A 16,405-nucleotide genomic window follows, 5' to 3' on the forward strand; every position below is an offset into this window, starting at 1 on the left:
TCTGCAGGAAAACCTCAACACAACAGGGACGATCTATCTCCCTTTCACGAACGTGAAAGTCACTTTTTGTGGACCAGTCACTCTCACCTAATTTCCTGAAGTTTCTAAACATGAATTGGATTTCAGCTCTTAGACACTTTGAGCACCTGACATAAGGTAACTCTCCAGGAGTTACAACAGTGATGTAGGAAATAATGCCAGCCAGTGTTTCAAAACCCTTATTATCATGGCTGGTCTGTGTGACCACGTTAGTTTGGCTAAATGCCAACTAATGAAGATGAGGACACAGCGTTGATCTTGTGTATGCCAGATGAGTTCAATCTCTTTCTTTCATGGACTACTCATCTTGAAAATGTCAACCAAAGGAATCTGAGTAATAGTGTGAGGAGCAGTTACTCGTGAAATAACCCTAGGTATGGTGTTCTTTGATGTCGAGTCAGAAGGTTCTTCTTTAGGCACTGAAGATACAAGTAGTATACATGGCCATGAATACCCTCAGACAGAACCTCTTTTACATTGTTTTGCAATATAATTTGTTCATTACAACCTAAGTTAACTCTTTTAATTCCATTATTTCCCCAGAAGTAAACTTTTCTAGAATAAAACTGGTGTTTTTATGTGGTTACTTACTGGGTCACCTGCAGGCTAGCCACTCCATTGCACCTGGATCAATGTGTCTCCCCATAACTACTTCCTCCCGTTCTAGAATATAACATCTCCCTTTGTGGATCACCCCTGAACTCTGTCTCCCTCTCTCTCCCGTCTCCACATCCTGGAGTCCAAGACAGGAGATCACAACATAGAGAAGGCTGCAGAGAGTGTCCCCATCACCTGTGCTTTACCAAGGACCCAGTGACCAAACCAGGGATAACTGGGTGGGCTGTAAAATGGAAGAAGGGAAGGTAGACATGATGTTTAAACTGAAATCTCTGAATTCTTTTGCTTATAATTGTGATATTTTTTTCATAATAGTAATACTAATAGCTATCATTTATGAGTATTTAACTTTGGGCTAACCCTTGGGGAAAGTGCTTAAATGCATAAACTTACTTAATTTTCATACTATTCTGTCTCCAACCACCAGGCTAGAGTTCTAAAGCATTTCCATGCCCTTACCTTCTCCCATACGTGCACCGTGGAGCAGGGTTCTAAGGATCAGATCAAACATAAAAGGAGACTCATGAAACATAATCGCGTGTCCAAAAAGGAAAGGGAGAGAAATTCCAGTGAAGGGTATTTAATATCAGAGAGAAACTGTACATCTGGGGCAGAGATGAAAAGACGGTGCCGGGCCAGCGGAGCCTGACTTGGCCACACGTCCTGTCATTGGTGGGGCCCCCGTGATGGAGGAAGTGACAGCAACACCCCAGCTGCCCCTCCCTGCGGGAGCACAGTGCAATGTTTGCTTGGTCCAGTTACGCTCCCGGCTCTCTGCAGCTGTGGCACAAATACTCCGTTCACATCTCTCCTAACAAGTCAGGCCAAGGGACTCGCTTTCCCCTCGGCACAGGGAATGGGTGGCAGGAGCTAGTGAACTGTGGAGGGAGAATAATTCTCGCTGGAAAGTCAGGCCCAGGAGTCTGGGGAGATGCAGGTCTACTTCGTGGCCACCGGTCAGAGATGACATGGGACCTGTCCTCGTTCCTGTAACTGTGGGTTCTGCAAGGGTGCACATAAACCCAAGGGTAAACAAGCCCTGGGCCTCTTACAGAAATGGTCAGTTTTCTGGACAAGACCCTGAGGATGCGATGGTTTGAGCTGAGTTCTGCCACCTTGCACAGGGCCTCCTGGCTAACGACGGGGGTCACAGGGCGGCTGTCCACCCAGCAAAGACTCCAGACTTCAGACAAAAGCATCTTCTCCATGTAACCACCATGAGTCTCCTCGAGGCCGTGGTGGCCTGACAGTGAATATCCCCGAGTCCCTACCCACTGCGACGACCCACCAGAGGGCGGGGGAGAATCCCCTTTCCCCACCCACCCAGAGTAGAGAACCAGCACAGTTCAATCCTCAAAGATCTCCAGCGTCTCTTAAATAAGCTTTTCCTTTCCATTTTCTTCTTTTAATTATTTATCATCCATCCATTTATTTATACAAATATAAAATAGATTTATATAGATTTCTATAATATAAACTTTGTGAGGCAGAGCAGAGGCGAGGCCAGAGGAGTGGGCCCTCGCTGGCTATTTGCACACGTACTGGTCGACGATCTCAGTGCATTTCCTGCACTTGACGAAGCAGCACCAGTGGAACTTGCAGTGACAGCGCTCCACCTGGACACTCTTGAACTGGTCGTAGCCACGGCCACAGCACATGAGCTCGCAGCCGTCCATGCCCTCCGAGGTCTTGTTGCAGAGGCGGCCCTGAGTGCCCAGGGAGCCTGTGGTCTCGTTGCGCAGGCAGTAGTCAGGGCTGGGGTCCACGTAGACCAGGTCCTCCGGGGTGGGCTGGTTGAAGCGGCTGTTGACCAGCTCCAGCTTGCCTTTGCGGGTGATGCGCATGGCGGCCGCGCTGTCGTACTTCTCCTTCAGCTGGTCCCCCACCTTGCGGAACTCGGCCAGCTGCAGCCAGCACGTCTTGAGGCTGCAGGACCCTGAGACGCCGTGGCATTTGCAGGCCACGTCTGCCATCTTATACACAGCCTGAGGGGAGGAGAAAGAAGGCAATGAGAGGGAGCATGCTGCTGGAAGATGTCAAGAGGGTGGCTGGGGGTGCCACAGGCCAAATACTGAAGATGGCTAATGGTTGGGGAGGTGAGGATTAGTTTTTCAAAAGTATAGAAAGATCTTTCCAGGATCCTCAGTCACCCAAATCGAAAGTGGATAAAGGGAGCACCACATAGAAAAACACAGGGGAGGCAGTGTCTGTGTCTGATCAGCTATAAGGATGGCATCTGGTGCACTTGCCCTTTCTACTTTGTCCATTTCTTTTTTGTGCTTTTTTTATTTGAGAGAGAAAGGGGGCATAAATGAGTGAGGGGCGGGCGAGGGGTGGAGAGAGACAGAAGTGGGGCTCGAGCTCACAAACCGTGAGATCATGACCTGAGCCAAAGTCAGATGCTTAACCAACCGAGCCACCCAGGTGCTCCCTTTTTCCCATTGCTTATTACTTGAAACTTGTTATGATCAATGTGTCATCTTTACCATCAGGAAAACAGGGATATTTCTATCTTGACCAAAGTCTCAGACAAACAACACAAACCAGCAAACAGTGTCCAGCTTTTGCATCATATAGAATACAATCGGGGAAAAAAAAAATCCAGTCGTACTGCTAGCCTGTCACAGAAACTGCTGGCATGGCCCTGGTTAGCAAAAAGCTCTCTCTGACTCTGCCAAATCCCCTAAGAACTAAACAGTCCCTTTTTCTGTGTTAACATTTGGTCCTCAACTCCACAGTCACAGGGGCCTCGCCACACACCACACGGTGTTTGTGAACAAGACCGTTTTCTTGCACCACAGCACCCACAGACCCCCCCCCCCCCCGGAGGGACTGAGTGTGGAGGCAGAGGTAAGGCCCTGTGCACTGCAAGAGTAGGTCAGTGGGCCCACTAACAGAGGTGATGTATTTGAAAACAAATCCCTGAAGCCACTGAACCACAACAATGTGGAGTGGATTTGAACTTGGGTTATCCCAACTCAAAATTTTAAAAGCAGGCGCAGACCAAAAAGCTGCTTACAAAGTGCTTTTCAATGAAAGCATACTGATGCATTGTGTCCAATAGCCCTGGAGGCAGGCCCGGGTGTACAGATGGCAAGATAAAAATGCAATCCCGCTACAAAACATTTTCTTATGCCACAGCTATTGTCATGGACGGAGTCGGGACTCATTTTTTCAAGGGTTTCTCTAGGATTTCTTTTCAAGAGTCCCCAGATTGTGTCTTTATTCAGCACTGCGCAGAGACCACTGCAGGTGCAAGAAATAGCTTAACCATCATCAGCTCATCTTACTATTGTCAAAACTCTTCCTGATTTTTTTTCTGGTGTGGAATTATCCCCACTATTTTGTGGTGGAGGAACTGAAGCTCTAGAGAGGCTCAGTAATCTGGCCAGGGCCACCCAGAAGGGAGTCAGGATGACTAGCACTTTTGCACTCCAATCTTGGGGCTTAAAAACAGCTTAGGGTGGAGAAGGAAGGAGCCTCCTCCCCAGCGTTAAAGAACCAGCACTTGGCTGGCAGCTCCAGGCGCAGGGCATAAAGGAACCAACACCCCATTCCAACAGGCACTTCAAAGACAGGGTCTGCAATTACCCTCTTCTGGCACAAATCCCCCAGTCTGAGCCGGGGCCTGACATTCCTCTGGAAATGGTCCTCGGTTTGGAGAGGGAGGTCAGGCATCTGGTGCTGCTGGAAAGAGGAAACATTAAGGGCCTAAAACTGTATACCCCACCACTAAGTGACCAAGGGAACAGGATAAGCATCTCTACTGGAAGCAAACACTTAGGGAGATTTGGGGAAGGAGAGCCGGAGACGACTCCGCAGAGTAAGAACGGAGCTTTCGTAAAACAAATCCAAGAGGAAGAGTGTCACGGATCTTCACTATGCAGACATTCATTCCACCCTTCATCTATGGAGACACTGTAATATTTGTATATTCAAATAGTTTACTATTGATAATATATATAAGCTCCTCTTACAGGAAAAGGGGGGAAAATCTCAATGTTTGGCCTTTTCTGCTAACTGAAAAAGCAACAAAGTTTTAAAATATTTTCTTGGTTCTACATCTTGCTCCTTGGCAAAGCCCTAAGTCCCTCTTCTGCACTAATGGTGTGACTGAGCTTGGTAACTGATAGGAATGTCACAAGGATTAGGCAGCTTTTATCTGGAAAATGCTTAAGCCCTTGAGTGACAAGGCAGTATCAACCCACTGTTCTTGCCATCAATGTCTAGAATGGGGTTACTAGAGACTCTCAAAGGCCAAGAGAAATTGCTTGCAAAGTATGCCCAAGATTTATTCTGTGGCCAACATGTCAGATCCTAGATAGTCTGTTAAAAAAATGGTTTGGGGCTCCTGGCTGGCTCAGTCGGCGGAGTGTGCAACTCTTGATCGTGGGGCTGTTGTGAGTTTGAGCCTCACGTTAAGTGTAGAGATTACCTAAAAGTAAAATCTTTAATTGGTCGTAGAATACGAGTGCAGGAAATTTTCGATCCCTGCCGCCATTTTAGTCTTTCTTAAGGAACTGTTTGTGTAGGTGTGAGGAGGTGGGAGGTGAATACCTTTGGCCTCAGATGGTGATTGATGGCAGAGGCCTGCTCCACAGAGAGGCAAGAAAAAAATAGAGAGGGACAGGAATTCCCAACCTGGAGCAGACAGGAGCAAAGGGAGAGATAAAGGCTGTGGAAGAGGTGTGGAGACTGGAGGAAGGGGGCCCAAAGGCAGGGAGACAGACAGAGGAAGACAGGAAAGGTGTGTAAGTGAGAAACAAGGCAGATGGAAGGAAGGTTTGCCAAGATAAGGGCCAGAACAAACAAACAAACAATTAAGGGCAATAAAATGAGGAGCCAGCAGAAGTGGGGTCAAGACTGTGACTGAAATGGAGTCCAGATTAGGATGAATGCCTAGTCACCTCAGCATCTGCCACAACGCCCCAAGGATAGCACAGAGCAGAGACGGGAAACAGCCTTCCATGAATTTGACCTCTTCCTAGGAGGCAATACGGGGGCTTTGCTCTGCACATTTGCATGCCCCCACTCATGTAAAGCACAGTGAGCATTGTTTCAAAGAGCTATAGATGGAATCCCTGTCCTCAGGAAATCACAGCCAGTGGGATGAGGTAGAGTAAGGAATACCTCAAGAAACATAGCAACTGCTCTACTGTGGTTCAGAGGCAGAGAGACTACTAATCATGGGGGGTGGGGAAGATTTTAAGGAGTAGGTGCTGTTTGAAGTGGGATCTTGAAAAATGGATAGAATCTGGGCATTCAGGAGATAAAGTGAAGATCCTAACCTTTTTTGCCAAATGTCTCATGGTAGATACGCAAAGACTGGCAAGCAGACTGCCAAACAGAGACAAAGTCCTGGGGGACGGCAGAAGGAAGTGGCCCCGGAGATGCCCTGAGAATGGAAGGTCATCTAAGACAGTGCCGCTCTCTCTGCTCTGGTTTGTACTGGAGCAACACCCAGAATTCCTAACATCACCACAGATTAATACCACCCCCCACACCCAGATCCATAACCACCCCCCCAACCCCAGATTCAGCCTCCGGGTATGGGCTTTGTAAGAAAGACACTGGCCAAGTAACCAATTCTAATTTCAACTTGACATCACACTATTGATGATACTAAGTTTACACAAGTGCACCATGTTCTACCAAGCCAACATCACAGATCCCAGTTCCTATAAAAGACATTTCAGTTCCGTTTATTGAATATGTGTTCCTATGAAACATGAGTTGATTTTTTTAAGTTGATAAACTTTTTAAGAAATACATCCATATCCTATTGCTGAATCACCAATGAACCAACATTAAATTTCTCAATTTATTTCTTCTCAAGCTGCTGGCTCCACTGTTTCATGGGTTCATCTCTGGTGTCCCTACAGTACCTTGCAAACTGGCTTGATGCAGACCTGAGTGCAGACAGAGCTCCCAGAAAGAAGTCTGTGTGGTTTCCTAAGAGGTCTGCAGTCCCCTGGCCCTGTGCCAGGAGGGACTCCCACCACCCAGTGCTCAGACCTCAGACCTCTCTAGGAGGGGACCTGGACGCACATCCACACTCCCCTGCACATGGGATGTACCAAACCGGCAGAAGGAGAGCTTCTGCCCCAGCAAGCCCTCTGGTTTCCTGCAGCAGAGACAGATCATGTCGGGAACAGCAAAGGGAAGGGGAGGCAGAGCATGTGCTCAGCGGTGAGGCCTTCATGAGCGAGGGGCAGGCAGAGAAGGCCCGTGCTCCTCAGCACACCACAAAGGAAAGCTAGAGCCATCGCCCTAGGTATGTTCTGCATGTGCAATAAACCACGCTCACCTCAAACCCCACATTATAGTTTCCACTGAAACAGAGGCTCACCCAACAGTCACGTCTCACATCACATTGGTGACACAGCCTTGAGAAGGTGGTTACCCATCCTGCTTCCACTCATGCACAGAACTGTGTTTAATGTTAGCATTTGCGTGTGCTTTTGGATTGGGCTTCTGGATACGCATGGTGGCAGCTCTTAAAAGTCAGCTCTGCTTTTACCTGAGCCTCCAACAAATCATAAACCCTTGGCTAGGTCAAATGGCCTAAACTTCCCACCATCCTATCTGCTCACGTTACAAAGGAAGGGCAGACAAGACCTCTACTCTGTATGCCTGGAATCCTGATGGCAAGGAGCCTCCTAAGTCCCATAGGGACAGATGTCCTGTGAAAAATAAATGAGGTTTATAAAAATTACACCTGCATGTGTCCGTTGGGAAACAGAGCCTTGTGAAATGGAATGGGGCATTAATGCAGGAATCCAGGTCAGCCACGGTAGGTAAGAATCACCATGGTCAGACCTACCCCCTTTTTCACAGCCAGGCCACTGTTCCTGGCTCAGCCCAGGAACAAACCAGGGACCCCACGGTATGTGTGGAGGTGGGAGAGCTCCAGCTTACCCTCCGACCCGCCTCATTGTTCTGCAGGTTCATGAGTACTCGGCCCTGCTCCTCCGACCCCTTGGCAAAGTTCTTCTCCCGCTCGCGGGCATCCACGAACTCCTTAGCAAAGCGGTAGCCATATTCCACATTGTCCCCGCAGCCGCCCCACAGCCAGTCCCGGGGAAGGTCCTTGGGCCGCGCTGTCCGGCTGCAGCCACACGTGGAGAGCTCACCCTCGCGGCAAGCTCGGCTGATGGCGTTCACCACGCCTGCCGCGCTCACTGCGTAGGTGAAGGCCGTCTCCCGGCTCCCTGCAAGAGAAGGCAAGAGAGGTGGTGAAGGATGCCAGCTCTCTGGGAAGGCCCCTTCCTTCCTTCTGTCTCTCCTGGACCCAACACCATCGCCTGGGCCTTAATACTCCAGGGGAAATGATGTCAGGAGAAGCACCTTTCACTTCCCATGGCTCTAATGGTCAGAAACTTCTCCTGATAATGAGCATAAATTTGCCTTCTCGGCCTTGTGAAGACACACAGTAGAATGAACCGCTCCAGCCTTGGCCCACACTAACATCCATTCCAGGGAAGGGTACGTAGCCAGCAGATTCCTAGGAGGCAGACCTAAGTGGAGGGGACAGTGGGCATTAAGGAGTTTATAGAACCTGTGGGAGGAAGATGAGACAGAGTAGCAATCATGGGACCAATAGTAAGACTGTATCCTAACACAAACCTCTCCCTCACAGATGCCAAGTTCTCACCACTCTACGGGCCATGCATCTGCCTTTTTTATTGCTGCCATTATCTAGCTAGGTAGTGGCAAAGACCAGGAGTAGAAGTGAACCCGAATTACAATGTCCAGGATCATCCAAGCTGTTTCCCTCTGTCTTCTATGGGGTCCACACTGCCTCCCAACTCATGAGCACTGGGAAACCACATCTATAGGACCCTCAGCATGGTCTCTCCTAATATCCAAATCACTCCCAGTAGAAAATCTGAACTGTATTCCTCTAACCACTTAAAAACTCATATGATGTAGGAGCGCCTGGGTGGCTCAGTCGGTTGAGCGTCCAACTTGATTTCGGCTCAGGTCATGATCCCAGGGTTGTGGGACCGAGCCCCACATCAGGCTCAGCATGGGCTGTGCACTGAGCATGGAGCCTGCTTGGGATTCTCCCTCTCTCATTCTCTCTCTGCCCCTCCCTCACTTGCATGCACACTCCCCACCCCCAAAATAAATAAACTTAAAAAGAGATCTTACTGAGATTAACAAAACAAAACAAAAACACAAAAAACTCCTGTTATGTTCCACTTCAATAAAAAATGTTATGAAAAAATAATATTCAGCCACTAGGGAAATGCAAATCAAAATCACAGTGAGATACCACTGTGCACTCATGAGGATGGCTATAATCAAAAAAGCAATAGTAAGGTGCCTGGCTGCCTCAGTGAGTACAGCATGTGACTCCTGATCTCGGGATTGTAAGTTCAAGCCCCACAGTGGGTGTAGAGATGACTTAAAAAAAATAAAAGCTTTTAAAAAAAAGGCACTAGTAACAAGTTGGTGAGGATATGAGGAAGCTGGAATGCTCATGTAGTCCTAGTGGGAACCTTAAGCTTTGGAAAACAGTCTGGCAGCTCCTCACAAGGTTAAACACAGAATCACCATATGACCTAGCAATTCCACTCTTAAGATATATCCAGGATAAATAAAAATACACTCACACAAAAACTTATACATGCATGTTCACTGAAGCATTATTCATCATAGCCAAAAAAATGGAAAGAGCTCATATTGTCCATCAGTGGATGAATGGGTAAACTCAAGGTGGCATTATCCAAGCGGTGGAATATTATTTAGCCATACAAAGTAATCGAGTGCTGGTACAAGCTACAATGTGGATGAACCTTGAATCATTATACTGAGTGAATCACTTAACATTTTTTAAAAGATTTTATTTTTCAGTAATCTCTACACCCAACATAGGGCTGGAACCCACAACCCCAAGATCAAAAGTCACATGCTCCACCAACTGAGCCAGCCAGGTGCCCCTAGCATTTGGCATCTGTACTGAACCAGATACAAAAGACCACATAGTGTATGATCTCATTTATATGAAATGTCCATAATAAGAAAATTCATAGAGGCAGAAGATTTGTGATGGCCTAGGGTTTCAGCAGAAGGGGAGGGAGGGAGAGTGATTACTAACGGGTATGCAGGTTTTTTCATAGGGTTACGAAAATGTTCTGGAATTGGACAGTGGCGATGGTTGCACAATCCTCTGAATATACACCAACCTGTATGTACTCTTTAAAATGGTGATTGTACAGCATGTGAATTCTGTTTCAGTAAGGCTGTCATAATAAATACCACTGATAAAAACTCAGGTATGGAAGAAAAGGGCTAAGTTCTTAGCAGGAATCTGAGATCCAATCTTGATCTCAGGGATTAAACTAGGCAGAATCTTCTGTTCTCCATTTCCTCCTCTCTTGAGTCTTGTGGTCAGAAGCAGACATCCCATAATCCTGTCTTGGCAGGTGGACAGGGAAGTGGCCTGCATTCATCAATAGGTCTAGAGTGATCTCTCAACTTTGCCCTACTTCTCAATTGTCTGGGCAGGACACGGTGAAGCTTGCAACCAGACCAGACTGGGCAAGTCAGTGTTTCTCAAGTAACCAGGGGTCAGCTTCTGGTCAGATGTGGACTAGGAGCCACGCAAGAAAAACCCAGGTGATGCAGGAAGTCACTCTCATGATTCAGCCATCAAGCTTGACATGTATTCAGTGCTGAAACCACTGGAGCTTTATCTAATCTAGGGTAGTCAGACTATGAGAATGAGCAACCAGGATGCTAGGGTGACCAAAAGGCCTTTAGGGAGAAGGGCCTAGGCCCCTCTTTGAGGGAGCCATGTCTAAGAAGTCTTGCTAAAATGGAGCCTCAAGCCCCTGACTGGGCCTTCTGGGACAGGAAGGAGCCTCTGATCTGCAGCCCAATGACAACCCACCCACCGTGAGTCTTCCTTTCACGCATTTTTCAGGGGAGCAGGCTGGATTTTCAAGGCAACCCATCCCATCCCATCATCTATTAATGACTCTACTCACCAGAATATTCTTTCTTACAGTAAGTTGAAAAATGCCTCCCTATAACTTCCACCCACTGGAGCTACACTGTCTAATCCCTTTCCGTTTGACAGCCTTTCAGCTTTTGAAAACAACTGATACGCCTTTTATGTTTTCTCTTTTCCAGGCTACATGTCTGATTTCTTCCTCGGTTTTTTAGGAAACATGCTTTTCAGAGCCAAATCACTCCTCCCAGAACTGCCTTTCAAAATAACGTACCTGCAACTGAGCGTAATACTGCAGCCACTACGTGCTCTGATGGTCCTGGTCTGTCCTGATGGTTTCAGATCCCAGTCTGTCCTCAGGCGGATTAGCTGTCCTTGCAATTACTCTGCCTCTTTTGGTTGGGGGCATCATTAGGTACTGAGTGTGGGTAGCTCTGCATTCAGGGGGAGCATTTGGGTCCTCCGACAGGCCTGGTTAGTACAGACCATAGTGCCATTCCCAGAAAGCAAGACATGATGCAGGGCTTCAGAATGGACGAGCAAGGTGGGGAGTTTCTCTATATGTGGAACAACTCAGAGTGGAAACTCAAACCATCTCAAGTAAAAAGACTAAGAAACCAGCAGCCATGGAACTGCTGGAGATACCTGCCATCTATCCCCTAGAAGGAGACAGCAGGACAGTTCCATGCTCTCTGTCTCTGCTTCACACCCACTGCCAGGAAGGTGCCCCCATGTTCCCCTGACCAAGGCTGGGGGCAGTGTCAGTAGCTCCCTCCAAGCTACTCTGCTGCCCTCTGCTGGTGGAGTCTTGCAGCAGCTTCAAAAAAGGCAGGACTTTCTGGGAAGTTGTAACACAAGATAGCAGACAGAAGACTCACTAGGAGCCACCCTGGGCCCAAGGGGATGACTGGAGGATAACTTCCTGGGTAGTATAAGTCTGTCTGCAGGGAAGCTATAAAAAGAAACTGTGGAAAGAAGGCAAGAGGAGGGTTCCATTTGTAACAGAATAGCGTACAGAGACAATGGTAGGATCTGCTTTCATAGGTCATTCCCCCAATCAAATCTGGATTCTTTCCTGAAGTAAAGCTCAATTCTTGGCCTTCACTCAAACAAAATTACACATGAAAAGGATCTAGCCAATGTCAGGCACACATGAGGTCCCAAAGAAACAGGAGTTCCCTTACAGTGATTAGTGGATGCCTCTCTCTATACCTGGTTCTCCTACTTTCCTCCCCCAGAACCCAGAGCAGGCAGTGCTGCTAAGACTTCACCATATACCGAGTGTATTTAGAAGAATCAATAAACTACAAACAATTGTCACTTAACCCAAGTCCATTCTTTTTTAGGAAAACTGCCTGATAAGACTGTTGCAGGAACACATGAGAATTCCTTGTATGGCCCTTGAGTGAATACTGAAGGAAGGAAGAGAACAGCAAGGTTCAGAGCATACTTTCCCCTGGTCCTCGCTTGTCAATATGGGGCAGGGGAGGTAGGGAAAAGGGTCAGGAAGGAGAGGTCTTCCAAACACCCTGCTTGCTGCTAAAAGCATTCTTTGGGGAAAACTCAGCCTCAGGTAATTCTGGAATGCCATCCTTGGAGGAGAAACTTTTTTGGGAGAATGGCAGACAGAAGAATACAGTGCTCTAACACCTTCCTTTTATGGCCCTGGGGATCAGACCCAGTAGAATAGGGCCGGATTTCTCAATTTCTTGCCAGGGAGAGGAGGATTGCATTTCAAAAGGACCTAAAACAATTAGACCCCAGATCACACCTCCATCCAAGCAATAGGGCAGCCAGAGGGTCCAAGTGGGAGAGGGAAAGGGACAGGAATCCAGGAAGAGGTGGCCTCTCCTCTTTCTTCTGGGTCTGTCCCCTTCCCCCACTTTCACACACATCCCCTTTGGAATGAAAAAGCCAGGACTGGATCTGGGTCAGGTTAATGATAGCTATCAGCAATTTGGCTCAAAGTTTCTATCTCTCTCAGGGTCCAAGTGGAAGAGGCAAAAATCATACAGGCTTTTTTGGTTTTCTACCCAATGCTGCCACCAGAGCAGGAGCACGGGAGCTGCCCTGTGCTGGGGCGAAGGGCAGTGGCGGCAGGCAGTCTTGCTAATCCACTCTAACTCAGCTCGGCTGTTCTGCCACCTTCCTCGAGTGAGGAAGTTTGGTTGTCCCAAACAGGATGAGGCCAGCAGCGGAGCACCAGCTGAGCACTGAGCTGTGCCACCCACACATCATCCGAGACTCTGCTTCCTGAGTGCTTCCCCGTCGCCTTGCACACTGCTTCCCAGCCTCGAGAGAACTGGACGCTTGTGAGGGCTCTCCGCGCCAGTCCCGAGGTACTTGCACCCAGGCCGGGTAAGCCCAGTTCCTTTAGCCAGGCGGTGTCTGGGAGGCCTCTTACCTATCTGCATAACTCTCCCGAAGACAGACGTGTTGTCCACGATGCTGCAGTTCCAACGCCTCTGCCGGAACTGGTACTGGCATTCCTTGATGCCTGTCTTGGCTCCCTCCCCTATGTAGGCCATGTGCTCCTGGTACAGTTGGCACAGCTTTCTCTGTCCAGGGGACAGCCCGGGAAGCTGGCTGCACACGGGCTGGGCACCGATGATAAACACCTCGGGTCTCTGCACCGGGTTCACAGCTAATGACCTACAGCAGAGATCCAGAAAGCGGAAAAAAGCCCAAGGAGTGAGCATATGCCATGTGCAGCATTAAGTCATTCATTCAACGCATTTATCACACACTTTCTTTCTGTGTACAAGGCCCTGTACTAAGGGCTTGGGAAGAAAAATTGGTAAAATAGAGCACCTGCCTTCAAGGGGCAACGGAGGAAAACTGAGGCACGGCCACAGATGACGCGTGAGATGTCAAATGCCAAAGGCAGACTTGAACTTCTGCATCCACAGTGATCAGATAGAGAAAGAGCTCTTACAGCTGGAGAGAAGCTTTTACAAGGCGATGGTGTGAACCGGGTCTTAAAAGGGGGAGGGTGGGGGACAGGCAGAGAAGGTGACAGAGAGGGCAGAGGACATTGATTCCAAGCAGAGGACAGAAACGGCCAAACCTCAACAAGAGAGCACGTGACTTGTTCAAGGGATAGGGGCGACTTGTTCACTTTAGCCCAAGTGCAGGATATGTGATGGAAAGTGAAAAACTCCTTGAAATAGAACTCCCCTTATGCCTCGAAAACAGAAGCCAATTTTCATACATCACAACATAGTCTAAATGTTTTCACTTCCATATCCCATCCACAAATCCCCTAACCCACTCTATCAGTTCACGGGCTCTCCCTTTGGCTCCATCCTCTACCAGATAGAGTAAAGTGTTCAGTTAAATTTGCCATCAGAATAAAAATGTGAGCGGGGCGGGGGGGGGGGGGGTGCAGACCATGCAAAATAGGTGGGGTGTGCCTGCCATTTCCATGTTGACTTGACAATGACATTAGTCTTCAAAACACAAAAGAAAGCCACGCACAGTCCTGCATATCTCTCAATTTCTCATCTGGTCATCAGACTTCTAAAATAGGAATTCTATTCTCCTTCTCCCCACCAGAAAAAAAAAAAATCAATATCCTTATTGATCCAAGAGCAACACAAGAGCTATTTCTAACAACCCATGAGGACGGAGGAAGGTCCAGGAAAAGGGGAATGCAGACAGGATCAGAGGAAAACACCAGATGAACTAATCCTTTATTCTTGGTGAACCTTTACCTCTGGGGGCCTGTGAGAGAAAAAGCTGTCCTAGTTTTCCTGGGATAAAAGCAGTCCTCAGGATTCCTACGAATAAAGGAATGATCACAACACACGGTGACCCTTCTCCACATTTAATTACCAAAGGAGGCGTAGGTTGTAGAGAAGGACTTCAGCCCCTCTCACTCACCACCAGGAGCTGGCTTCGGCCGGAAGCTGAGCCCAGCTGGACAGCAGTGCAGCGGCGAGCAGCAGCAGACTGGGCATGGTCGGCCTCAGCCTCGGCCCTCCCCAGTGCCCTGGGAAGACCCCGGGGGCAGTCGGCTTCTGAAATGGGGCTCCCTGGAGAAAGCAGAACAGAGAGAGAATCAATGTGGAAATGGAGCAGATGAGGCAGGACCAGGGGAAAGGAGGAGGGAAGCACAAAGGATGAGCTCTGGGTGAGTCTAATGTCAAGTTCTGCTCTCCCCCCCCCCACCTCCCCCAAAGAAATTCAGCCTCTTTCCAACCTCCATTTCTTACTGCTACTCTGCTCACCATAGGAGCCTCCACATCTCTTACCCCAAACTGTGGGAACCCTACTCAGGACCTAATTCCAAAGGAAACAATGAGCTGAGAAACTAGAAAAGAGAAATGAAAACAAGTCATTCCAAGAATGGTGCTCCATGCACCATGAAGGAGGATGCTTTGGTTGCTGCAGCAGACACCTGCCGTTCCCCAACATCCAAAGAAACCAGGGTATCCATCGCCTCCTCTCTCTATGTCTCACTGCAGTCAGAGGCTCTCCTTCGCGGGCTAAGAACAATTGGTGAGTTGGATTTACCTATAGCCAAATAGGTGTCTTCCCTCCCAATCTGTACTCTTCTCACTCCAAGAAAGTTCCCACATTCCAGCATTCCCACATTCCCATTACCAGGAATATAGCAGACAGAAGGGCGAGGATTTTGCACCTTCTCAAGACAACTTCTCTGAGAAATGTGAAAGCCACAGCCAGCCGTGTGCCCCTAAAGCCCCTGCGGATAAGGCGGTGTCTTCCTGGGTGGCCTCTTTCCCCTCCTGTGCGCTGTGGCCCTGGAAGGGCAGCCAGGAGCACAGACAGCAACAGTGGGGCACAGCCAGCTTTGGTCTGCAACTTTTGCCTCAAATGTCTGTGCCCAGGACGCATCTTCCAGAAGCAATGACCCCTTCCCTAGTAGCTCAAGAGCTTCCCACATCTTTGCCATATTTTTTGTAACTGACGCCTGTGCCTGTATCCGCGAAAGAACACCTTTCCTCCAGCCCTTGGAAACATACGAAAAATCGTTGCTTCTGGATCCTGGAGTAAGTCTATAAAAACACACCCCCTCCCATTCACCCCCCACCCCCATCTCGTTTCTCCCTTAGCTTCCATCCAGGGCGTGACCCCACATCCCCAATGAGTCTTCTTCCCAGGACCCCTTAACACCTCCGACTCTACACGCGCAAACACACACTGGCGCGCACGCTCCACGCCGCCCCCGCCTCATCTCACCGCACTGCTCCCGCAGCCCTGGGTCTCCAGGCTCTCCGGGAGGGGGCGGCAGGTGCTTCGGGTCATCAGCCTAGGAGATATTTTTGTCCTGGGGCCACCAAGAGAGGAAGGTGGCCTGAGCAGGATCCAGGGAAGCTGGGCCACAGCCTGGTCCCCACCCCCTTTTGGTTTTCCTTCTTGAGATCTCAGCTGGGGCGGGAGCACCAACAGGCAGGTGTGTGGGGCCGGCAGGGGGCAGATCAAAGAAGAAACTTGCTCCTTTCCCCTTTGTCATGCAGAGCCAGCTCGGAAATGATCCGGCCTCTAGCCCGGCTGACTAACAGCTCCCCACACCCTACTTTCCTAACAGACCTCTCCTCCTCTAAAGGATGCCCCCTCCCCCTCTCCCCTCTACCCCCCATAAATCCTCCCCCTCCCTCAGGGCAGGAGGTCTGTGAATGCACCGACTGGAACCAAGAGAGATGGAGCAGAGATAGGGCTGGCACCAGAAGCTAATGGCTTTATGGAGGGGAGGGAACCAGGTCCAGAGTGGGGAGGACCAGAGAAGAGCTTCAAAGAGTTTCCTTGTGCAAACATCCTCAACTCCAC

At 49.0% G+C, this 16,405-nt stretch overlaps 1 protein-coding gene across 1 annotated transcript in view; it reads right to left on the reverse strand.

Annotated features, from left to right (window-relative positions):
• Positions 1–1,221: 1,221 nt before the first annotated feature.
• Positions 1,222–16,405, reverse strand: part of WNT5B (Wnt family member 5B) — a 106,258-nt gene continuing 91,074 nt past the window's right edge. Inside the window, exons 2-5 of the mRNA XM_045464547.1 lie at positions 14,498–14,649; positions 13,020–13,267; positions 7,576–7,868; positions 1,222–2,642 (exon numbers count right to left, since the gene is read on the reverse strand). Of these exons, the coding sequence (XP_045320503.1) occupies positions 2,184–2,642; positions 7,576–7,868; positions 13,020–13,267; positions 14,498–14,649 (1,152 nt within the window). The 3' untranslated portion in view covers positions 1,222–2,183. The remainder of the gene's footprint in view (positions 2,643–7,575; positions 7,869–13,019; positions 13,268–14,497; positions 14,650–16,405) is intronic.

Source organism: Leopardus geoffroyi, chromosome B4, assembly GCF_018350155.1.
Source record: "Leopardus geoffroyi isolate Oge1 chromosome B4, O.geoffroyi_Oge1_pat1.0, whole genome shotgun sequence".
In the NCBI taxonomy this organism is placed as follows: domain Eukaryota; kingdom Metazoa; phylum Chordata; class Mammalia; order Carnivora; family Felidae; genus Leopardus; species Leopardus geoffroyi.